Source organism: Lagopus muta, chromosome 2, assembly GCF_023343835.1.
Source record: "Lagopus muta isolate bLagMut1 chromosome 2, bLagMut1 primary, whole genome shotgun sequence".
In the NCBI taxonomy this organism is placed as follows: Eukaryota; Metazoa; Chordata; class Aves; order Galliformes; family Phasianidae; genus Lagopus; species Lagopus muta.
Window position 1 is genome coordinate 61,931,956 of NC_064434.1, and position 26,573 is coordinate 61,958,528.

General features: G+C 39.3%; 1 protein-coding gene across 5 annotated transcripts in view; it reads right to left on the reverse strand.

The window, feature by feature from the left end:
• The window catches only part of PLEKHG1 (pleckstrin homology and RhoGEF domain containing G1), a 125,446-nt gene that overhangs the window by 40,449 nt on the left and 58,424 nt on the right, over nucleotides 1-26,573 (reverse strand). For 4 of the 5 annotated variants that reach the window (XM_048936145.1, XM_048936143.1, XM_048936144.1 and 1 more), the window contains one exon: nucleotides 10,182-10,717. In XM_048936145.1, coding sequence (XP_048792102.1) covers nucleotides 10,182-10,601 — 420 coding nt within the window. In that variant the 5' untranslated portion in view covers nucleotides 10,602-10,717. Of the gene's footprint in view, nucleotides 1-10,181; nucleotides 10,718-26,045; nucleotides 26,072-26,573 lie in introns of those variants that run through there. The other variant, XM_048936141.1, reaches the window with a different exon arrangement.

Consider the following 26,573-nt stretch of genomic DNA (forward strand, 5'->3'; position numbering starts at 1 on the left):
TTGCAGCCAGTGACACACCTTAGCACATGGAAGTGGTGAAAGGGAAAAGAGAGAGAGTGTTGTATAGTTTGTTAATCTTTCACACTTAGAGAGTATAGATTTGTAGAAGAACACATTCCACTGACAAATAATATATAATAATGATGGTATAACAAAATAAAAAGTGGTCAAATATTTTCATGGACCAGAAGAAAAATGGCAATTAAGATTCCAGAAATTCTAGTCTGAGTGCAGATTCAGTAATTTGTTTCAATTTAAGATATCACTTCCAAATTTTGGAATTTCTGTGAAGAAATTCCAAACTTTCTGCAAACAAAGCATCATCTTGTCAAAACATTTAAATAGATGCTGAAAACAATGTGGCTTAGGCAGTGCTTCCTCTCCCATGCCTCTCAGTTCTGACCTACTCCTCCCAGTTGTGCTATGCACCCTCCTCAGACTTGCTTGCCCAGAGATGCTGTACCACTTTTCAGAGCTCCCCATCACTGCTAGCGAGCAAATGGAAACTGTAGGGCAGAAGTTAGCTTTCTCAATTACAAAAGAGCTCTACTCATACCACACAAGAGTAGTACAACCTCATGCTCCACTCTCAGTATAGACGTAAGAATGAAGTTTCACACTCAGAATCCTTTGCAGACCACCCACATTCCTAAACCATGCATTCCCTACGTAACTACACCTTCTTCTTACCTTCCCCCACCAAAAGGAAAACAATACAATTTCCCAGAACAGGAAACTTTCTCCATTTAACCTATACTCATTTGCATTTAGAAATCATGTAGGAGGCTACAGATAGCAGAATCAAGCCATATACCCACTGCTGCAGAAAAAGGACTACAGTAACAGTTGCAGGGGCTTTCCAGCAATTCTTCAGGTCACTGGCACAGCAGCAGCTATCTCTGCTGCTCTTCTTCCACCTAGAACCTAGAAAAGATAGTTGTCTTTACAGACACTTATTACCGCAGTGTAACTCACTGTTTTGCTCTGACTTCCAACAAACACAAAGTTATAACTATGCATTTGCTCTGTCACGATGCACATAATCCCAGCCATACACTAAAGGCCTGTCCAAAATTTTCTACAGTCTCATTGTAAGGTAAGACCTGGATGCAAAGTTCAGATGTAGGGCAATGCTGACATTTTACCCAGTGACTTTCAAATGCTCAGGAGTGTGCTGAATAAAGAACATTCACGAATATTACTAATATTACTAGCATAAATAAGACTGAGTAATGATAAGGCAACCAAGGAAAAAAAAAAAAATACATCCATATATTTAATTGTGGCTTTGCATACTTTGTATGATTTTAGTACACAAACAACTCCATGTTCCAGTTTCAATATAAGCAGCTCCCTTTCACCAATGAAGTAGTTAGCTAGGTTATTTCTGGTTGTTCACAACTCCATGTTCCTGCTTTTCGAATATCAAACACAAAATCATTATCACATGCACAAAAAAAAAAAAACCCAAGGTTTTGGATTTGGTTTCCTTTTTGTGTTTTTTTTTTGTTTGTTTGTTTGTTTTTCTTTTCAGGGTATGTGTGATGACACAAATATATCTGGCAAAATATTTTTGTTCAAGATCTGGGAGTTTCAGAAGCACTTTATCTAAAACTATTTAAGATAGAAACGTAAACAATTATTTGCTTACTTCCATCATTTTAAGTTTCTTTAGGATGGCTCACATTAGGGAAGCAAGAAGTGCACTGGGAAAACTGGATAGTCCTATTGCCTCAGACAAAAGAAGTCTGAGTAACTATTTCTCTAAGGTAGCCAGAACAGCTGTTTACACCTAGTTGGTAACAAAGCCAGTGTTTCTACTACATATTTCTTCTTTAACAGACTCCAACGGGGAAAAAAGGTCCTGATTTGCAAACAGCAAATTCAGAATCAAAACAAAACATAGAAGCTCTCCAATACAGCTGGATAAACATTACTGACTCAAAGAAGGCCTAGTAGATATGTTTCAAGATAGTCAAGCACAACTTATTTTCTTTCAGCTACCATATCTCAAACTTTCCTGGCTTTTAAGCCCTGCTGTCCCTGAGGAGGTCAATCAGAATTCAACACAGCTCTTCCTTCATGGATGAAACAGAAGCAGTGGGAAAGTTCACTAGCTCAGAAGGATATGAAATATTAATCACAGTTAAAAATATCACTGTCATTATCAGAATGTTTATTTTGCAGGTAATTAAACTGCTCGTCCAAATTTTTTTATGACATTAAGGACAAATTCCTAGTCAGAAAGAACAGCGCAAGTGATAAGCAAAAATGAATCTGGATTTAAATTAAAGCCATAGCAAGACAAATTTCAAAGGAAAAAGAATCTAATTCTGAACATTACTGCTTTGCTTTAAATCTAAACTGGATGCCTTCATAAACTCTGCAATCAATCTCACAAAGAATGAGAGCCTTTCTCATAATCATCGTTCTATAGATGACAAAATTAAACTGCTTAAAAATAATGCACCCATCGACTATTTTCTTACTTTTGTGCTGGAGACTAAAGACAAACAGACGAGGTAGGTTAGCAATCTTCATCAGAAAGACTAGACTTCCAAAACTGCAGTGCTTATACATAAAACTGAATCATAGAATCAGCAAGTCTGGAAAAGACCTCTAAGATCGTCTAGTCCAATCATTCAAAATGCCACCAATATTCCCTAGCTAAACCATGTCTCTTAGTACATCTAAATGTTTCTTGAACACCTCCAGAGATGGTGACCTCACCATCTCCCTGGGTAGACCATTCTAGCTCCTGACCACTCTTTTGGAGAAGACATTGTTTCTAATGTCTTCAAATCATAAAACTACCAGGGTTGGAAAAGACCTCTAAGATCATCCAGCCCAATAGTCCACCTATCACCAATATTTCCCACTAAACTATATTGCCTAGTACAATATCTAAATGTTTCTTCAACACTTCCAGGATCAGTGACTCCACCACCTCCCTGGGCAGCCTGTTCCAGGGCCTGACCACTCTTTCAGAGAAGAATTATTTCCTATGTTCAATCTGAATCTCCCTTGGCACAACTTGAGGCCATTCTTTCTCATCCTATTGCTAGTTACATGGAAGAAGAGGCCAACACCCACCTCACCACACCTCCCTACAGGCAGTTGTAGAGAGTGATAAGGTCACTCCTGAGCCTCCTCTTCTCCAGATTAAACAACCCCAGCTCCCCCAGCCACAGCAGCCATAGTAGAAGAGGTTTCAATGACAGTGTTCAAGTATAACATAGGAACAAACATTTGCAGTTTCATTAGCCACATTATGATTCCGACCTAAGAGGAATTAACTTTCTCATAGTGCACAACAACTCAATGCACAAACAGCAGTGGTTTTACTGACACTATCAATAAGTAGCATAGTACAGTCCTCAGAGCTGTGGGTTTAACTAATTGCCTAAAATGTAGGAAGAAACATACTCTAAATGCAGAGACAGGAAACTTAGAACAATAAAATTTCGATAGTGACTTCCTCCCAGAAGAGCCTCCCTTAATCATTGGTGCCACAACACTGTCTACGGCAAACATCAATATTAATCCTTGCCAGGCTTCTCCCTGTGACACAAAAGGGACATAACTTTGTCAGACTTGCTCACCTTTAAGTCATTCCTTTCAGAAGCCTGCCTCCTTGCTGAGTTGCTTCAGAAGATATCAGAAAGAGCATTTTCCCAAGACTTTTTCAGAAAGAATCAAAAGCACACTTTTCTGCTCACGTTGAAAAATTTTGGTGACATTTCTGCTCCAAGAAGCATCCCTACGCTGACTAGCAGGGGCATGAAACATCCCATTCTGTTCTGTAGCAGACTGGACCATAATGGAGACTTTGTTCAGAGAGCATGATTTATGCCATTGTACAAATCTCCCCATAGTTGAAATTACATAGGGTGAGGAGTGAAACCCCCCAAATTCATATTTTCACAATAGGAAATATTTGCAATGGTCCTTTGTCTGTTTCAGTTCCATTCTCCCTAGGTCTTAACCCACAACTGCCATTGTACAATGCTATGAGACATTTCTAGGTCTGCTCCTCTGAAGAAAGACCAGGAAAAGATTGTTACTACGTCGCAGTGACCCTCTGCAAATTGTGTGTCATGAAGAAGTATGTTATGTAGTTCCAGGACAAAGGAGACAAAACAGAGCCCTACAGAAAGTTAAGGAGAAACAGGAACAAAACTTGATGGACACTGGGAGGTGCAGACTGAATGCCAGCATAATTTAGAAGGTAGAAAAAATTGGAATGTTGATGAAGTTGATGCCAGGAGAACAGAAAAAAATGAGTGAAAAGCTGAGCTTTTCTTTGAACAGAACTATGCTAGAACTGGCAAAAAGACTATGACAAGCTGTTTCAGTGTGTCTTCAGACAAGGCAAGAGGACTGCAGGGAGAGATCTGGAGCCAGAAAAGGCTGAGAACATTGAAAAACAGAAAGATCAAAAAGTGATAAATCATGAGGAAATGAGACAGTATCGACTGACTGGGGACAAGAATGGGATTACAGAGATAAGACTGATGATAAATGACTGTGAAGACTGCAGGCAGACGACTGCAGAGGAGAATGGGATTATCTGAGTAAAAAGGCTTGATTGAGAAGTCTTCAGTTTAAAAAAAGAAAGTGGTTGGGGAGATGGGAAAAAATTATGGAGAGAAGATAATAAGGAGAGAAGACAGAAGAGAGACTTCAACTGGTCTAGTAGGGATTGTTTAAAAATATATCTCCAGTGAAAGAGTATTGAAACTCACACACGTGAAAGAAGATTCCCACACTGCAGTTGCAGTTCAAGATTCCTGAAGCTTGACCACCATTTGTATCAGTTTTGTAACACGCTGACAAAGCTTCATTCTTCTCTAGTTACACGTTTGTATAGACACCGGCAATTTTTTAATAACATTATTTTAATGATATGAGTTCTTGTATCAAATATCTGAGGTTCATGCAATGGACCCAGATGTCCTCAACAGGCTCATATCACCGTGAGAGTAAATTAGCCACGTATAGCCATTTTCTACAGCTAAAAGCATTTGTACAGATCATGAATATGGACTTCCAACTTCTGTGAACCAGAACAAAATACTGAATTTTATTATAAAGTCCGGGGAAGGTTTTTACTCAGGAAAAGAAAAAAGAAATTGCTTGAATAAGTGACTCTAAATGAAGTCTATGTTTATTCTAACTGAACTGCTATTTGAAAAAGTAAGACTGGATCCTGAAGAGGAGAAAGTCTGTGGGTTTCGCCCTGACCAGTACACCTGTCAGCATGACATAAGCAGGAAGCCAAAGTATCCAATTTCTCTTCCTAAACTTGCCCAAAACATGCTTCAAGCTGTACTAATTCAAAATTTTAATTACTCTTAACAGATCATCTGATAAAATAAACCAAACAATGGAAAAGTTTTGTCTATCCTTGTTAGAATGCTTGCCTGTGCAAGAATCACAGCAGCATTCCTGAAAACAATAATAATTCAACTGTTTCTCTAGGTCACACACAAAATTGCACTGATTAGAAAAACAGTTGTTTTTAAGCATAGAGAGCCCAAACTGTCTGTACAGCCTCCTCTTGCTCATTCTAAATCAGTGAAATACTTCAGTAAGAAGAAAGCTGGAGAACCTCAGCAGATCTCCAGCACCACATAGAGATCATATTAGCAATGTCTTATGAAGCTGATCTCTACATCAATTTGACACTGTTAAGAACAAAAACCATCTGGACATTCAAAAGCAAATTTAAATTTGTCTTTTTAATTTACTTTAACAGTGGGTCAATGAAATTTTATTTTCTCCCAGTCACTCCATAGTCTTTATGTAGAGCATGCTTAACCCTATATGTTCTAAGAATTATGCAAGCTGAGAAGACACTTCCTAAAACACTATGCTAGGCTAACTCATAATGAAATAACTTGGCTTCTAGTACTATGCATCTTATCCTATATGCAATTTCATACAGTCTATGTTAATTAAATGTTTGTATACATATATATATGACTAACCCTAGAAACTAATTCCAGGCTTGTGAAGGATACGGAGGTAATTAGAGGGTAGCCAGCAGGGATTCATCAAGGGGAAATCGTGTTTGACAATCCTGATATCCTTTTATGATGAAAAGACTGACTTGGTAGATGAGGGGAAATCAGTACTCATTGTCTACCTTGATTTCAAGAGGGTTTTCAGCACCATCTCCTATTACATCCTTCTTAGAAAAGCTGTTTATGTATGAGTACACAGAGAGATAGATTGTAAATTGGGTCCAGAGAGTCGCAATCAAAAGCACAAAGTCTAGTTGGATGCCAGTAACTAGCACTGTATCCCAGAGTTCAATACTAGGTCCAGCACATCTCATATGAGGAAAGGCTGAGACTATCCAACCTAGAGAAAAGAAGACTTACGGAAGGTTTCACCATCATATATAAGTTCTTGCAGGAAGAGCTCAAAGAGGAAAGAGACAGGTTCTTTTCAGTGGTGCCGAGTGTCAGGACGAGAGGCAATTGGAACATACTGGAACACAAGAGATTCCCTCTGAACATTAGGAAGTACTTCTACGATGTGTAGGTGATGGAGCACTGGCACAGGCTGTCCAGAGAGGCTGTGGATTCTCTTCGTTAGAGATCTTCGGAAGCTACCTGGGTACGGTCCTGGGCACCCTGCTCTGGCTGTGTCTGCTTGAGAAAGGTTTGGACCAGTTGGCCACCAGATCTTTGCCAACCTCATGCAGTCTGTGATTCTGTGTAGCTGTGAGTTGATCCTTTCACAAGTTAACATGGCTAGCATGATGGAGCTGCACTCTTTAATACTTTAACGCTCTTCATATCTCTTTGCACAACATCACAATCATTAATGTGTGTTGAATTAAAAAAAAATATCCAAAATAAATTCTGATCGTGCATCACAAACATGCTCTGCTGAACATGCTCAACAGAAATTCACAGGGTAAATTCATAGACAGAGTTTTACAACCTTCTAAGTTCTAAAGCAAGAGCATGTTTTGAAGTGCTGGAAACAAATAAGAACATGCTCCTGTTAAGTATTTTCCCATTGTCCACAGAGAATGTAGCATCAGCAAATCTCCAGTATTGAGGACAGAAAGCTTGTACCAACAATTCTCAGCTAGGAACAGAGGGCAATTAAAATAGTACCTATTCACTTCTCCCTTTTTGTCCTCATGTCATCCTCAGTCTGTCTTACATTTTTTCAGCTGTTGTCTGTTTGTACTTGGGTTGTACTTGCATTGTCTTGTTTCGCCTTCCTGAATTCATTTAAAAAAAAAAAGAAAAAAAAAAAAGGGGGGGAGGGGGAAGGGTGGAAGGGAACTCCATACTCCTCTCCTTACCACCTTACTATCATTTTTAGACAGAATAAGCTGCTGTATTGCACCCTGCTCACCACCACTGGAGTGTTCCAGTTCCACTCAATTCATACTCCTCCCATCAGATTTCCACTTCTTTGATTTTCACTTATTTCCTCATATTGTTCCCCCTCTAATTATTTACTCTCTCCACTTAGCACTGTTTCTTTTGTTTGCTCTTTCTTCCAATGTCTCCCACCTTCATATTCCCATACATGTGATGGGAAGTACACGTAAATCAACCTTCCCCCAGCTCCCCTTTTTTCATTCTCAACCCATTTCCTAACCAGCTGCCAAAATTTGACCCAAGTTTATCTGGAAAATAAGACAGATTGAGCTGCTTCCCTTCATCTTAGTTTGGCTCTGCACCAGTCATCTGACTGCCAAACTAAATGGCCTCAAGTCATAGACGCCCAGATAATCAAATCCTCAAAGGCTACAGCACTCCTACAGATGTCTGTGGAGGCTTCCCACCCTTTTTACAGCCACCACCCTTGGATAGGTGAACCACTGCAGTATTGCTAAGGTAACATGGGGAGAAAGAAATACTGAGAAACACTGACAAATGGGCCCCTCCATTACATGCTTCCAGTCACATCTCCCTCCCCTGAAATCAAGTGAAGAACATGCACAGGCTGAGGAAGCTGATTCCCCACTCTTTTCACCATGTAGAAGAGAAAAGAGCTCCTCTGAAGCCCTTGGATCCTGAACATTTAGTTAAAAAAAAAGTTGTGCTGCCAACCACATCATCTCTCAAATAGCTTTATAGTGCCACACGAATCCTTCAAGATTTTTTATTTATTAAATGCTGTAGAAAATACCCTTTGGCATTTCAAAGGTGAATACCTCAAGTTCTTTCATAACATCAAGAGCATTTGCCTCATTTAATCTATGTCTACTGTAGTTGTGCTTCAAACATTTCGAGCAAGCGTTTTTCGGCCTTCCTATTTCTAAATGGAAAATTTGTTTCAAGATTTTAATGATGGCTTCTTTTATCTCACATTGCATAGTTTACTGCATAGGAAGAACAGTGGGGGTTACAGTTCCCAGAAACAGTGGGACCATGCCTGGGGATCTGAGACTGCAAATCAATGTGAACTTGCTTCTGTAACACACACAGAACACTTACGTCTACCAAAATGAAACTGTAGCAATAATTACATTTACGGAAACAACAGCAGACACAGAAACAAATAAAACCTTAAAGAGAAGGATTCCTCTGTGAGACTTTGCAAGGGGAGGGGTGGGTATGCATGCAATAATTGAAAACTGCATTTGTTAACAAAGTCTAAAAACCTTTTTCCTCCTCAGTCTAGTCTTGATTAGGTGAGCAGAGGGCCAGGACTTTGCAGAAGTATCATCTTCATCTGACCAATATTTTTCCTTTTGCAAATTAACTCATCCATCTACATGAAGCTATATATTCTACAAACAGTGCACACACTTCCAAAGGAATTTCTCTTTGTGGGTGGTCATAACATACTTACATAGGCTAAGTATGTGGACTAGAAACAATAGCCAAGGGACTTCACTGTCATCTTTAATAGCCCAAAAGAACATGACTAATAGGCACAGTTGCAAGTTTGTGGATTGACCAGAACAATCCACAGGACTCATCCCTATTTTACCCTGTACTAGAAAGGGAGAATGAATGGTACTATTCAGCTGGGGGCTGGAGGAAAACTTCTTCACTGCTAATACATGCTACAGTCACCACCCATTCAAAACTGATATTAAAGAAAACATTATTCCTTCATGTAACAGCCAAACAATAGGGTTATCCAGTAAAAGCACATGTCACATTCAATAATATAGGTCAAGGACTTGGAGCGAACAGACTGCAGCTGTGAACAGCATGAAAGGGAGACAGGAAGGCAGGAAAGAACTTGCAAAACTAGAATATGAATATGGTGAGTGAGAGGGGAGGGCTGACCTGGGGAACTACAGGCCAGTGAACTTCACATTTGTACCTGGGAAAATCGTGGCAAAGATCCCCCTGGAAGAGATGCTAAGGCATACGCTAGACGAGGAGCTGAACAGAGACCATGGGTAGATCATGCCTGACCAATTTGATGACCTACTGCAATGGAGTGAAGGAACTGATGGACAAAAAAAGCACATCATGGACTTTTGCAAAGTCTTTGATATGTTTCCACACCGCATCCTTATCTCTATATTGGAGAGATATTGATTTGAAGGCTGGACAAATAAGTGGATAAAGAATTGGTTGGAAGGACACAGCCAAAGGTGAGATGTTAGGAAATTTTTTTGGGTGCTGAGGCACTGGCATAGGTTGCGCAGAGAAGCTGTGGGTACGCTATCCTTGGGGGCATTCAAAGCCAGGTGGGATGGGGCCCTACACAGTCTAACCTCAGGAGGCAACCCTATCCACATCACAGGGTTAGAACTGACTGAACTATTCAATGATTCTATGAAAGGAAAAGTGAAATTCTCCAGATAAAACCTTTAAAAGTGCAAACAAGCTGTCTGCTGTTTCTTTCTTGCCATATTTTCCAGCACACAGAGTTGGTTTTCTTTTTTGACTTTTTTTTTTTTTGGTAAATGTTACTGCGAAAAGTTTGCCACTACTCACTACTACCATCAACTGCAGGATGGTTATTTCTTCATGAACAAACAACAGCTTAAATTCATCTAATAAAATAAAAGCAAGAAATAAACAGGAACCGTGATGTTACATATGGTAATCTATAAAAACCTTCATTTAGGTCACCAGCAAATCTCAATTCCATCGTAACATCTATTTATCCTGCTGTGAGATCAAAGTGTATAAAACGCAGCACTAAGGAACAGTTAACACAATTCTAATCAAGATTCCTACCTTCACAATGCTTTTCAGATCCTGCACATACATCCTCTCTGTCTCCAGGATCTCTTGGACAACTCTGTCTACATAGAGGAGCTTGGGACTGGTGGGCTCTGTCACCAGGGACATTGCACAGTTTTTGCCTGCTCCTTTTGGTTCTGCCTTCCTTGGAGTGCTTAACTTTTTTTCAAGGTTCTCCTCAGGATCCTCATGCTCTGCAGGGGTGTTTTTGCGTGGTTTGTTGCTGGAAAACCTTCTGGCTGGGACTAATTCTAACTTGATGGCGCCTGTTTCTTTCTCTTGGTTAAATAGGCCCAAGTGGCTGTTTGAAACTAATGTCATCCTGCTTCCAAAAGAACAGTGGCTGTCCCTGGAGGAAGCAGAGGAGGAAGTGGAGCTAAAGCTGACGGGACGGTCGCTGTCTGACAGGTCCATGGTTTTTGTTTCACAGCAGCGGAAAGGTCTGCTCTCCTTGTGTAGATCTTCTTTTGTCTTGGAGTCAAGGCCCTCCGTCACAGCTGGTAAAACATCTAGAGGTAAGTGGAAGTCATCTAAAAAAAATAAACAGAAAAAGTGGTTTTATCATTGTTACTCCATACTAACCTCACAGTTGACAACAGACATTTTTAAAGCTTTGCACACAAAACTGGGACAAATCAATTTTTCCAAAAAAAGACAACCAGAATGATATGATTTGGGGATCGCTGTGGATCTAATGTTTTTTAGATGGTGGTGATATCCCACTGGAGGCTACTGCATACATCCAGAGTACTTCCAGTTCATGTATATAACTCTGTCACATCCCTTCTTGGTCTCATGTGCTATGGTGCTGGGCTTGGCATCAGCATGTGTGTTCTCTCATGCTGAGCCTTGAGAGAGATATGACTCAATATTTTCCCTAAGGTTAAAAAATTCCATTGGGAAGAGATCTTTCTATCTCTAAGGTTGAGAGCTGACCATGACTTGGAGGCTTTGGAAAACTCAAGGATTGTGTCAGAGATACCTAGCAGTATCTTCCATTTTGAATACTGCAAGGCCAACACAGTCACACAGAAACTAAAAGCATTTATCATTTACCAGCACTGCAGCTTATACAGAAACAATAAAACCACAGTGATTTCCCAGTGAAAATAACATAGCTTTTTAAAAAAAATTAATTCCCACAGGGAACAGCACTGCCAAATACTACTGCCTTCCAGTAGGAATATAAGTTTTTCTGAATCTGTTCAGCTCAAGCCAGAACACTACCCCCTTTTTAACTGACTAAAGATGTTTTTCAAACCAATGCAATAACAAAATATCTGTCTTCCTGTCAGCATATTGAATCTACTTTCTTTTTATTGACCATCTGACCTGAAGGACATCATTGAAGTGATGCAGTGCAGATTTCTCTCTGACCAAGTTGTGTGCAGTGCACCATGAGAACCTGCAAAAGCAGCTGCAAATAAATTCAACACCTGAAGGTTTCCTTTCAGCAAGAGCCATTCACCCAAAAGCCATGTTTCAAACTCAAAGAAGTTTGGAATATCTGTTCTGTGACAAAAAAAACTTGTGGCAATGTAGGAAGAGAAGTAATACTGAAGGACTGCTTATACAATTGCAAGGGAATACTGCTTCTGCTGCAATCATTCCAAAGCAAAATTCAAAGCAAACAAATAGGAGCCCATTTTGAATGCACAGGATTGAATTTGTATTTAATACTACCTTTTTAATGATGATAATATTAGGGATAATAAAAGGGTTATATAATCCCTTTTTGTTAAGGAAAATAATGTCCTCAGGGTAAAGTGTGGAATTAATGTCGAGAACAGTTTTCTCGTTATACAAATAAGAAACTGTCCATTAAATTTAAACCTAATTTGGTATTTCGGTCTCTCTGGTTTTGCCTTCCAAGGATGAAGATCTGCAGCCCTTCTTTATGTCAGGTTCTTGCATATTTGCAGCACATAATCAGCACAGCATAGAATCAAATTTTCTAATTAAAAAAAAAAGCTCCAAAATAAAATATAAAGCAAGAAATCTGGAAAAATATTTAAAACTGAAGAATGCGGTGAAGTTCTCTCGTTTCAAAATGGGTATGGACAAAGGTGTTTGCCTTCCTACTGATTGTGATAAGAAAGTATGCATTTTTGATAAGAATATATTTTTGCTATCAGCTTCAGATCATTTTTCAAGTTCAGTTAGAAAGCACAACATTATTGTGCAGATGTAAACTCCGATGAAAAATGCACAGGATAAATAAGATAACAGGGATACCCTTCCGGTAACTTACTCCAGAAGATTTTACTAAAATTACATGGCAAAGAAACACCTGATTAGCCACATTTGGTGGGAAAACAAAGGGTTCCTGTTACATTCCATCGCTCCACGCTCCCTTTTTCTTCCTGTTTCTCTGATAGGCTGTCTGCCTCACAGATAACCTGAAGGGATTAATATGTAATATTTGCTCCGCAAATACTCTGAGGCTCATTAATACAAAATCCAAACAAAACACAGTCCAGGTCAATGAAATCGAAGCCAGAATAAAAGTAGCTTTTCACAAGACATGTAGCCAGAAACATGGGGAGATTTTAACGCACCTTAAAGAAAACAAACAAAACCTTACTTCTGTGTTTAATGGCAATGTCATTGCTTATTAAAAGTAACAACAACAAGGATTAGTTGTAGTAGTTGAACTGTGCTTGTTCCAACACCTGCACTCCCACAGACCTTAGGCTCCTGCTGGATGTGGCTAATTAATTGCATACAACACATTTGACTCAAGGTCCTCCATTTTCATACACACCATTATTCCTGTATCTTTGTCTATTGATTCCTGCAAGCAAACTCTTTGGTAATTGAAAATATTGGTCTGCTTTGTCCCCAGGACTTCATCCTGCCCACCACCTTCAAAGTTCATTTGGCATGACTTTCAACCAGGAAGCAGATTCCTGTCCCCAGCTTCCAAGCCCTGTAACACTGCGCAAACTGCTAACGTCAACCAGAGCTGACAGATAAGTCCTGGCTCTGTCCAGCCATGAATTTCTATCTGAGCTACCTGTTACAAAGCCACAGTCCTTCCAAACAACAAAAATTCTGAACATCTTTCAAGGTTTATCTTCAGAAGCCCCTCTGAGGCTAGGCAGTATGGTTGCTTGAATCAGGCATGGATATATTTTTTGTCTGTTTATTTGTTTGTTTGGGGGGGGAGAGGGGCATGGGAGGGGAAACAACCTCCCCAAAATTAGTCTCACCACAGCTAAGAAGGCTGCTCTTTGCTGACTGATCCTTAGAGAACACTGCAACTTCTTACAAATTCATCTTGGAAACAAAATCGTTTTATAAAAAGCAAACTCATTGCTCAGATATATAAGGCTGCACAAGCCCCATGCCTCCACTGCCACCGATGTCACAGCATCAGCAGTAACTAGAGGCACCCAGCTGCCAGCAGCATGCACAGCCAGGGGTACGGCAGCTCTCCCACCAGGGACCGGCTTGGAGCTTGTGCTCCCTGACCCACATCCGGCTGGGTCACTACATTTTCGTTCGGCATTCTTTTGTTTACTGGACCCTTTCAAAGATGAGCCAAACTAACACTGGGAACTTTTGTGAATTGTGAATAACGGTATTAACTCAGTCTGGAGGGAAAAAAAATCTAAAATTTGCATACTTTAATTAAGGAATAACAGTGATGACTTGTTAGTTCAGCACTGAAAGGAGGATAATTGCATATTTGTCCATACTCACAAAGCAAAACGCTCCCCAAACAAGGTCGTTTCTTGTTTGAGCCTCTGCATGAACCTAGCTAGCCCTCCCCCAGCCCCACAATCCTCCCCTCCCCCTCTGCCCCCTGCACCCCATTGACAGACACACACACACAGTGCATGCTGGCAGGATACAACTTCAGACTGCTTCCAAGCAAGAGCCACAACTTGCACACGTCCTATGGTGGTACAAGAACAAGAAACACCATGTTTCAACAGGCAACGGCTGTAGTGCTTCAACGCCGAAGTGGCATGCAAAGAAACTCTCTTACCATATCTGTTTTCAGCACATAATCATGACCAGCTTCTCACTGAAGTGCATAAACTTCTTTTATCACTTGCTTTTTTGTAATATGTATCTCCTGCCTCTAACTACATTCATAGTAATGATTAATGGCTTTCTATTATCTCTGCAGCCTTGGCTACTTGAGGACATTAGCATATGGTAAGAGATAAAACAGTCTAAGTCAACTTCATATTTGAATACAAGCCCCATCTAAATATAGGTGTTTATTCCTTTGAGTTGTTTACTGTGTATGGCATTTTAAGAAACAGAGCAAGGATAATAACTCACAAGTCAATATATATTCATAATTAGTATTGTTGCTGCTTTTATTCTGGCATAAAAAGAGCACCAATGATATTATCTGCAAAGTCAACATTACCAAAAATTGCAGCTTCACATCCTCTGGAAGGTCAGCTAAATAAAAGTGATGAGACTACAAGAATCTTTTCCTGCATTTTCTTTGAAATATCTGCATTTCTCCAAGAAAGCATTTATATTGTAGATACAATAAAGCAGGACTTTTTATAGCAATTTCTACATTTAGTATTAAGTTCAGACACAGCACTGAGATTTAGAAACGTTAACGTCATACAGCTGCCTGACCGAGAAAGTTTAAAATCTATTCACTGCAATAATCCCAACATCCCCACATCCTCTGCTTTGAACGCTACCCAAGTGAAGGTCTGCACATTATTAGTTCCTAAATATGAACTTCTAAACATGAACATGTCGTTTCTAAAACTAATAACCTCTGTGAACAAAGCCACATTAGACAGCTACAATATTTGTGGGATTGTATCTCTTGATACTATGAATTCAGCATTAACTGCCATGAATGATATGTTGCCAAGTATTTTAACTGAACTTTGAGCAACAGAAATGCCATTTATTAGCGATCTTACAACAAGGAAAAAACAGCCATCAACTGATGTATCTCTGTCTGCCCAACCGCCCTCCCCACCACAGAACGCTTAAAGCAGAACAGCCTCTGTCAGAACCGAGCCTGCTAATGCCCAAGAACATTATTGCAAGGGAAAATCCTCTGCGACAGTATCTCACCACTGAGGAATGTCTCTGGCTCCCTGCACAGAGAACGAACAAGTCCTCTATTTCTCAGATCCTCTCAGAACAAACCACGACCTACCTGTGCAGCAGGGAGTAAATGCACGCTCTGCCTTCAGCTGTTCCCGAATTACATCACTTGGGCACTCAGGTAAAATGAGAAGCTCCTGCTAGTCCATACAGCTCCTTCGCCAGAAATATTGCATGAGTCAGCTTTTATCTATCAAAACCCTAAACACAAAGGCTGGGGAGAAACCTGATTCACAACTTTTTCACTGCCTTTTTCCCAGTGCACCGAGACTCTTCAGCATTGCTGAGAGCCTTAAATGAAACATTACATCATTCGACTCAGGGACAGGACAATGGGCATCGCTGTGGGTAACTTTAACATGCACACTTCACTGAGCAACACCCAGTAACTTCCATTTTTCCAAGCACAAAGCTGTAAAAATAGCGAAGAGAGACCATACTTCCATGGCATTTCTTATGCTTTGACCCCTTAATTTGCTGACAACATTGATAAGCGCACAAAGCAAATAAATAACCTGCTGGTATTGTGAAATTTCTGTATTTATGTTAGAAACTCCCATGAACCTGCAACGCTAATTAAAAGGGATCGTTCTGGATCCCATTCTGCATTTACATAAACAGGAACAGGCTTCTGCAGTGTGTTTGCAAAACTTCAGTGCTTTTTAAAGCGGAAGAGGAAAGACTTTCAGCAGAAAATGAGAAAGCAGAGCCACCAAATGCTCTGTGCTAAATCACAGTGAAGCATGGGAAAATAGAAAAGAATTTTGAATGGAAACAGTGAGAAGACAAACTGAAGGAAAAATGAAGAAATAGAGAAAAGGAAAAAAGAGATATAGAAGGAAGAAAATAACTGTTTGTAGAGGGAAGAAAGAAACAGAAATATGAGCAAGAGAGATAAAATACACAAAAGGAAGGTTTAACACAAAACCTTGCTTGCTGACTCCCTGATTGCAGGTCTCTCTGCAAACCCAGAGAAGCTTTGCTTTAGCACAGGCTGCCTTCAAGTCCTGTGGTCCAAGTTACTGCCCGAATCAATGAGCTGGGCAACAAGAAACAAACTGCTGAGACAGAGAATAACTATTTGTGGGCACCTTAAAAGAGGGCTGGTTTCAGTTGCTGTGTACACAACAGTGGGGACAGTGACAACCCAGATCACATGTAGCTTTCTTTACTCCTCTTAGAGAAATGCAGACAGTGAGAAAGTAATGGCCTTTTTGGTCTAGGGACTATTCTGGTCTATGGTGGGATTGATGGCACTTCTTGGCTTGGAACTACAAAGCAAAAGAAATCAAACCAGGTCCTAGCTGTTGGCTCACTTTCCAAGTGTGTTCTCACAGCTGTTTGTTCAAACTAAGCCCACAAAGAGATACCCTAATCTTAAAAATCATGTGTAAAATTCACTCCTTGTCCCCTTGTATGTGACATGGCCTTGATTTCATTTGGAGTTTTCCTAAAGAGCATACTCCTTGCTCAGCACCTTCCAGCAGGAAGCTGGGTGAAGAGAAAGGAAGTGAAGGTGGCCTTGAGGCCATTTAGAGAGCTAGGAAATGCTTTGATCTGAACTTCAAGGCTGACAGGGTTAAAGTCCCATTTACCCAGGCTTAAAGATCAGCAGTTTACAGCCTGTTGCTTCACTGCCATTTGAGGTCTTTGGGATAGCTCTCTCAATCAAGTATTTTCTCCTATAGTTTTGGAGTTTTTTCTAATATATGCATATTTACATTTAAAAATGTAAATGCATACGCACACTTGCCCAGTTCTTGCATAGCCTACACAATATTTCAGACAGGGCAATCACGTATCTACAAGTTCTGGACACATTCAACAGCCATAGGAAGTCCAGCACTGGTTTCAGCATCCTCAGCTTATGCCCACACAGACTGCAGTGCCTGTGTACTCCACGAAATAATCTGAATGTGGCGAATTTACTGTACATTTTCTGTGCATCAATGTTCATATAGAAAAAGTCATCAGCTGAGAACTCACATCCCTTGACCTCTACTTCCTTCACACCTGGTACACACCTCACCTACGGAGCTTTTATCACCCTGGTTGAAGATTTTTTATGTAATCCTTGGGCAAACTAGTAGGGCATCAACCGGAGGTAGTACATTGTTTTGCTCCTTCTGTCAACTAATATCATATTACACACAAGCAATACTAGAAACAGAGCAAAAACACTTTGTCATTTAGCAGTGACAAGTCCCCCACATTCAGAAGGCTTGAATCTAGCCCAGCAATGGACTGACTAAGAGGCAGCCAGTGACAGAGCTTTCCACATCTGCTTCATTGAGCCAGGTGCAAGCAAAAGCTGCAGCGATGCAGCATTAGCTTGAGCCACTGGTACAAATACAGAGTGAACTTCCACGAGCATTACTGCAGGTAGCAGGGAGAGGGAAGAGGAGCAGAGGTCCTTACTCTCTTCTGCTTTGCTCCTTTATGTCTGCACATCTACATTTGCCCTTGGCTCTCCTTTATTTTCCCATATAACAGACAGCAGAAGTTCACTCCACATGTGATAATTTCCCAAGGAAATTTCCCCCCTTAGTCACTTAAAACATGCTAAGAAAGATGTGTAAGAAACCAAAAACTCAAAGCTTTTTTTTTTAATCTTCTACTGTGAATCATCAGTGAAAGATAACATAGACATGCCAGAAAAATAATGGTTTTGTGCCCCACTTCTCCTTGTTTCCCAACATTTCATATACCCTGGATTTGGCTTTTGTTTGTCTGCATTACCTTCCACATAGTTGTTCCTTCCTCTGTCCTTTCCCTGTCTCCTCCATCCTCCCTCTGTATGCATAGAGCCATAGACCACATTGTTACTGCATCAAATTGAAAAAGGTGACCGTTTTTTTTCTTGTTTTGTTTTTTTTTGTTTTGTTTTTTACAGCAAAGCCTTGATTTTTCTAAACTTTAATAATAATCAGAGTTTAGGGGAATTAGGAGGGATGTTATTATACAATTGCTAATTAGTTAAGGATTTACTGAAGAAATAAATTACTCTCTGCCAAAACTGAGGAAAAAAAAAATACAAAAAAAAAAAAGAAGAAACCAACAAATAAACCCACAAAAAAAACCCACCATAACGCAACCACAGGGTACATTCAGGCTTAAGGACACACTGACATCTTCACTGAAAGTGCAATGTAATGTATTAATAACTCTCTGCATTGCAGTAGCTATTTAATCTGTACACAGTGCTGCAGAGACACCTAACAAAAGGAACAGTCCATCACATGCTGCTGAGGTATTGCAACGTAAATAGAGCATATGGATCCAATGATCCATTTATGCGTCATCTAAAAGGATTATTTTCCATCTCTTTGGGAACTTTGGAGCTTTGCTTCTCTTCTCTTTAGCAAAAAAATAATAATAATGACCCAGTTATGTAAATAAATCAGTAAATTGGATTTTAAATGAAAACTCCATACAGATATATATATCTGAATGCCTATGTGGGAATAAACACACAGTTCTTATCTCTACCATGAGTGATAATGCAATCAAAACTTTCTTCTCTGCCCATACTGGTATTTATGAAAGATTAAGCAATAATTGTTCAGTGTGCTGGTGTTCGAATTTTTAAGATTTTTGATATTCAGAATTCACACCATGACCTGAATCGAAGTCCATATAGACTCTTCTTCCTGCTCAACACCATACAGGATCATGCTTGCTGCTGGCACACTGCTAATATATTTCCAACCTACACTACATCACCATAATGGTTCTTGTACAACAGGCCTGGTTTCTGCTTCCTCTTGGATTAGCCTTCTGTGCTCAGCAAATGCCCTGTTGTGCCAGCATGCTGCTGCTAATGGAAATTTTCAACCTCAGCCAACTGAGCAGAAGCTGCTGCTGAAGTTCACCTTTCAGAGCCTTCTGCAGCACAAGCACACTGGAGTCACTGGCTATTCACTCCCTGTACAGTACAGTGTGCTGGTTGCTTTATCAAAAATGTTTTGAAGTTTTTAAGAAGAAAAATGTGAAGTGTGTCCTAGCTAGCAATATAAAATTCATTTTGCCTACCATACAGAGGGATGCACAATTGCAGCAAAAGGGATTATAGCATCTAGGAATCGTTCTTACTAGTAATAGCCAAACATTTGTTTGCCCACAAAATAATCTTCATAGAAGTCATCTTTTCCAGTTTAACTCATAGAATATGTAGCAGAAAAAAAATAAATGTAAAAGTCAGTTCTCTGGAAAAGACAGTTTCCTTAATTCTAAGTAAAAGTGTTTTTCTGGATCTTTAAATACTTGAACTTTTCCTTTAAATCCAACTGAAGGACTTATTCCATTTATTTTTGAATCAGAGACACTTACTGGAACCTCCTCTGCACCTCAGGAAGTTTAGCAACTGGAATTTTGAAATAGAACTGAAATAATAACACCAAAGTCATACCAACAGATGTTTGCATTTATAGAAAAAGAAAACCTTTCCTTTGGGTTTCCTCTCTTCAACAAAACTAAAAGCCACAGAAAGTAGTATCCATGTTTATTTCTTGAGGTGAAAAATCCTTGAATTCCTCCCAGGATGGAACTAAGACATAGCAACGGCCAGGGTCCAGCACCAGGCTGACTCTGCCTTTTGAAGAAGCCATTTTCTTTTGCCCACTCTCCTAAAGATACAGTAGGTTTTATAACAGTAAGCTAACAGCTCTTTCAATACCCCAATTCAATAGGAATGTATTCAGTGACAGAAGAAGTACTCAGGACTTTAAAAATGACTGCAATAGATTTTTGCAGCATATAGTAATGTCTAATTTGAAATCTCACAGAACTTCGAATGAAAATAAATAAATAAGAAGAATGCAAGCAGGTGTTCAAGATCAAAGTACTGGTGTGTGACAGTTCTTCTGAATCCACTGCTTCTATAGCTGAGAAAGGTATTTCACATAAATAAGATCCTGAAGACTAGGACTGCCAAATGGCAACAACTAACTCATCATTCATGATCTCTCATTGCTGCCATATACAAAGACCTGTAACAGCACAGTCACAGGCAATATTCTATTTTTATCTTCTACTGATGATGTTTTTATATCTTGACGGGTTATTTACTTGTTTTGTTCCTCCCCTACCATACTGTCATTAAACTTTAAGGTATCTCAGTGAAAGACACTCCAACAGAGCCATGTTTTTGATGAAGAACTGATGCTTTCAATGCTGCTTTAAGGCAATATTGCAGTGTGCGCTGCTTTCTAGCTTTTTCATGAAAAGAAGCCCATCAAGAACACTGAAGAAATACTTTCATTAGGACTTCTGAAGCAAAGAAAAAATTGAGATAATAGCGGATCATGGCAGCGTCAGTGCGCAGAGTAGCATAGCCATTGCACTCACATACAGATGGTGTTAATCCTGCAACACTCACCAGCACACCAGTAGCCAAGAATAGCAGTGCCAGGAGTCATACACTTCAGAAGCTACAGGGCAAGAAACAAACAGATTAGAGGCTTGGATTTGCCTGCTGTGAATATTCGGTGTGAAATTCACAGTGACCTACTCACAGAGTTATAAGATTTTCTCTGCACGTTCCTCTTACCAGAACAATAGTATGCTCAATTTAAAAAGAAAGACGGTCAGACTTTAATTAAAATTAACATATATTGAGAGTCCACAAGGATTCTTTACTAACAGCTACAGATAAATAAGCCCATGGACTTCTAAACTGAATTCTCTAACATCTACATTTAGTTTATCTTTACATATACATAACACCCTACTAGGAAAGCCAGTGAAAACGGTCTTCAGATTTCTATTAAACTTTTGATTTATTATGTAATTTGTTTCATTACAATGTTGGAGATTTATGATCCTTTAGGTCCCTTCCAACCCTGGCCATTCTGTGATTCCTTGATATTCTGACAAATCCAATTAAGAGAGGGGGCATGGAATCTCAAAAATATATTGTCATGTAATTGCCAAGTAACAGCAAGGTAAGAAAAATTTAAAACATTCATGAAAAGACATCACATTACTGTCACCACCCTTCTGCTTTCCTCACTTCCACAGCAACAGTCAGTACCACCTCTCTCTTGCATACTCAAACACTTCCACAATGGCTAGCTTCCAGATTGCAGGTAATTCTAACCAGCATCTGAGTCCATCCATGTGGGCCAAACAGCCAACCGTGCTCAGTGAACAATTTGTGTTTGTCTTCTCATCATTCAAATCATAGACAAAGAATGGAGAAACAAATGCCTACTAAAACCCTCTACTTGAACTCAAATCAGAGTTTTTCATCTCAGGTTTCTCCTTCATACTCTATCTTTCTTCCATATGGCCATTCATTCCCAACATTATTCTTGTTGCTTGTTTTCCACAAGAAACAAGTAGCAAATTGCTCTTTATTTAAATATTGGAGATAGGCTCCTTATCAAAATCTCAAAACCCAGAGTGCATAGCCTAGACTTTGAGAAACGGGGCCAACAAAGCTAATGCCGTGACCTGAAATCAGTGAAGGTGAGGGGCAGAACATGTTTGCTCTGTGTTGGGACTGTAGGCTTTTCTGACAAGCCATGCTAGAAAACAATTCCTTTTGTTGCTCTTGTTTTTATAGAGAGCATCACAGGCTTCTCAGCTCCATATCCCTTACACATAGGAACCTACCAGATAATTCAGGGCCCAGCCTACTGTTTAGGAGCCATTCTCACCCAAATCCCTGTTTATTTTCTAAAAAAACTCACACAATAAAACATTTGCTTTCCTCCTGTGAGCACAATAAAAAGGTTAGGCTGTAAATCCTCCATGAACTACCTCCTGTAAGGCCCAGCAGCAAAGGGCTGGTGAGGCAGCTGGGGCAGAGGAGATGCCTAGCTCTAGGCTCTTCCAGTCAAGCTGAGGAGGTGACCGGCTGCCGAACAAAGCTGTGCATTCACTATTGAGAACTGGGGCATGTTGAAAGGCTGAGAGGCCACTGCATGGCTATTATTCTGCTACGTTCAGCCTGTTACCACAGCTATTAGCTGGCATGCTCACTTTTCAAATCCCCATCTCTTTGGAAACCCTGACTACCATTATTTTATTACAAAGAGGCACAGGTTAAAAGAAGTGTAACTGGGCATTTTCCTACTATTCTCCTTTTGCATGATACATTCCTTACATAGGCAGGATTTTAGTAAGAAACACCTCACTTTTACAGGCATTCAGAAATTATGTAGCAACTACAGTGTTGCATTAACAAAGATTTTGGCAAAAGAATTGTAAATTTTGATCAGCAACAGAACATAAACAGATGATCAAACGTAACTCTTTACTAATACCTTTCAGCAGGGAGACAGTGATAGAACAAGTAGGAATAGTTTTAAATTAAAAGATAGGAGATATTAGATAGTTGTTAAGGGGATATTCTTCACTCAGAGGGTGCTCTGGGTGTCCTATGCCTGGAGACATTCAAGGCCAGATTGGATAGGGCTCTGGGCAGCCTGATCTAACTCAGTGAAAAGGTATAATGGTTCTCCTCCATGCCATTTTTCTTATTTTATGATTTCTATAAACAGCTACAGATGATATCAGATATACTTGCTTCTGCAATCAGAAGCATTTATCTTACATCCTGTAAGCGATAGAATTGGTGATATTCTTCAAGGCAAGTAGTGTGAGGAGAGTAAACCAGGCCCCTGTAGCAACTGAGCAGCATCACTTTACAGAACACCAAAAGATACTAGAATACCCACTCTGTTGATTTTTTCAATGAATACATGTTCTTCATAACTTAAACCAGAAGAATTGAAATATTTTAAACTTTCAAACTATGCACACACCCTGCCAGTTACAAATTTATTGCAAAATATTTTGAAGGTTATAAAAACAATCTGGGAGAAACATTCCCCTCCAATGAAATCAGAGCAGAATTCTTTGAAAACAATGTCAAAGGTTTCTAGTGCTGAAGGCCTAAATATCATGTACTGAGAAGAGTCAAATCCACTCAGGCCACATTGCTGCCTTTTGTAGGGCAACTGTTACAACTGACTGCAGCTCAAAAAAATGCAACAAGAAAAACTGGAAGAGGCTCATGGCTAAACCATGACATTCATATGTATGCTAACAAATGGAAAGGAAGGTGTCAATGGGTCTCTACTGGTAAGAGATCTCAATGGCAGAATTTGATGACTCTGAGATTCAAATCATGACATCATGATTTGATGACAGCTGCAAAAAAAGCACCTCTCAACAAGAACAGCACAGTTCCACTGGAAATACCAAGAAGGGATTTCAACTTCAATATTCCCTTTTGCCTTTCAATGTGCAACAACATAAACCCATTTTTAGGACTTGAGGGAAGGCATTGACATAAACTTTGTTCCTAAAAGCATGGCATTCTGTTTACCACAAGGGTCTCCAAATCTAACTTAGTTTAATCACAACGTTAAATGTATGCTTATTTTGCTATACCTGTTTTCTTTATAATTTATCCACGTGTAAGGAAGAAGGGTCTTTCTGTATTAGGAGAACACTCAGGAAAACTCCTTGTGCTTGGTACAATCTATGGTTAATATTTTTGCATCTGCTAATAAGTGTCTTATAAGAACACTGCATAGGCAAGAATATGTGAGGATGAAAGCATCCTCCGGAAGTCCTATCCACTTTGTCCTCTTAACCTGTCATCATTGTCAATTTACAGGATTTCAAGTTGTGGTTTTCTTTTTTATTGATTTTCTTAGCAGTCACATGCTAGCACGACATATCTAGGGATGGAAGCAAGGCAAATATAATTGGGATTTGCCAGAGTTCTTGCCGGGATTTTGTTATCAGCTTCTCTACACTCTGAAAAGGATATTTCAAATTTCAAGTCTCACCATGTCAGCACTTTGTCTCTCACATCTAGAGATAGCAAGAAGCATATTTAAAATAAAGGACTCAATAATCAATATTAGCGAAGAGGAAAACAATTATGGAGTATGCCCTGAGTGTGTTAGACTGGGGCCCACCATCTTCCCCTAGAATTGACATTTCTTTATTTGTTATGTTTAGTTTCCTCTTCTCAAATTAGCGTAGTTGGTTTAAGAACGTATCACTGATACTGGCACTTCTGTATTGAGACTAGTTACTCTCTATATATACTGGGGCAGTTAGGAATCTTTAATACTCCCTCTTGCCCCCTCCACTGATCCCGCATTACCAACTGGGTGTGGAAAGTGATAATTTACAGTGTTAGTTTAAATAAAAGTAATTCACTAGGCAACTCCACATCCTCATCTGCAGTATATTCATTTTTAGAAAATATAAATCTTTGGAGTTGCCACAGTGGAATGAAACAGATATGCATGCTGCACACTGGGGTTTTCAGATTTCCGAAGTGCTCAGCCATGGATTTTTCCCATATGATTTTTAAGGAAACGTTTCTTGTATTGAATCATAAACTGGAAATACCATCCCACCATTATTAAATAAGTTATGCCTCCTATACTAACTAGATATCAGTTGCTCAGGAGAGTAATTATTTACTCACTAAACTGTTCTTTGTCTCTGGGATTTAATATATCAATCATGTGGTGCTAGGCCATCAAAAAGTTCACTTGATATCCTGTTACTGTTTATATCTAAAGGTTTAAAATTAAATAAACGATTCCTGAAAAAGCAATTCTATTCTAACTCAACATAAAAATGGAATGGATTTGGCACATTTCCTTTACACGTTTATTTCTTGAAGTCTGAATGTGAATGAGTTACTCTTTTCTGTCATCAGAACTCATGACCTGACGCAAGAGTGTAAAACCTTACTTCAGCAAAGCCTCTATTTCATGAATTTGGTTAGATGAAAAATAATAAAAAATGAAAAACAACAAAAAACAAAAAAGTTATCATTTGTGCTTTTCCAGATTATCTGATATCACAACTTGGTTACATGCATTTCTGAACGGAAAACTGATACTTACTGCATGGAATAATTTAATATAATTTTTAGAAATAGGAGTAAAGCATCATAGTGAAGGCAGAGGTTATGCATAACAATATCTTAGCACTGCAGTTAGCCTTGTAACTTGGACTGTGCTCTTGTGTAGGCTTCTACATCTCATCAAGGTGTTCAGGGCCATATTTTCAGAACTGCCCTTTGCTTATAGTTTCCAAATTTGATGTCCCTTGTCAATACAAAGCACTCAGGACTTCAGGCAAGGGGAAGATGATGGAGCATGGTACCTTTAAAGAACAGCTAGATATTCAGCTAGTGAAAACAACTGCAACATACCGACTTCAGTAGACTACAAAACAATAAATTAAATAGCTACTTCCATGAAGAACATATTGTATACCTCAACTTCCATCTGCCATACTTTTTCATATCTACTTTCAGAAACACCACTATCCATAACCCTCATTAGACAGAAACCTAAAGAGGCTATGATCCACTTTGTTACCACAAAAGAAAGCTCCACTGTATGAGGTTGTTCTCTCTCCTTCCCCTGTTGCTACAAGACTTTCTAATTTACATAACAAACGAATTTAGATACAAGGCAGTGCTCAAACTTTTGCCTCACGAAATCCATCACAGCAGGCCAGAATTAATGCTGCAGCTTCAACTATTGCTCTAGATCTAGCACAAGAGTGGCTCTCCTTTAGCACAGCCAGCTAGTCACCAGCAAACCCACAGCCAGGAATGGGATTATGTCAATTTGGACACTTTTGCCCCAGCAGATAGACCTTATCTGCTCCTCAGCTATGATATGTAATCAGATTTACATTTTACAGCATTGCAACACACTCATTTTTTATGATAGGAGAAAAAAAAATCAACTTCATACATGTATTTACCTGGTGGGCAACAAATATTGATAACGCATTCTGCTGCCAAATGATACATGTTTATTCTGCAATAGAAGGGAGAAGGATAAAAACCTCAACCTGTTGTTTCACCATGCTGTTACAATGCTCCATTTTACTGGAAAGATACTAAAAAGCTCAAGTCATTTTTTATAACTTTATGCTTCTCAAGTGCAATAGAAGCAGGATTGGCATGAAGTTGCTGAAGCCTAAAGACTTGGTAAATATAATACCCTGATATGAATGATAAATTTCTTCTTTCTTCACCAACTACATACACCAGTGATTTAGGACTCGAGCTCAGGGTTAAAGACAACATAGCATTAGAAAACAGCACATAGAACTTTTAAAATTATTCTATGAATATTCTATGAACTTTAAAAAATATTCTATGAATATTTTTAACTTCTGAATTTGTTTATTAAGATAGTAAGGGTATTTTAATGTCTTTACATGAAAATCTGTTGTCGTTACTCCTCAGACTTGCCTGACTTGTAGCCATGAACAGAAGGAAGAATG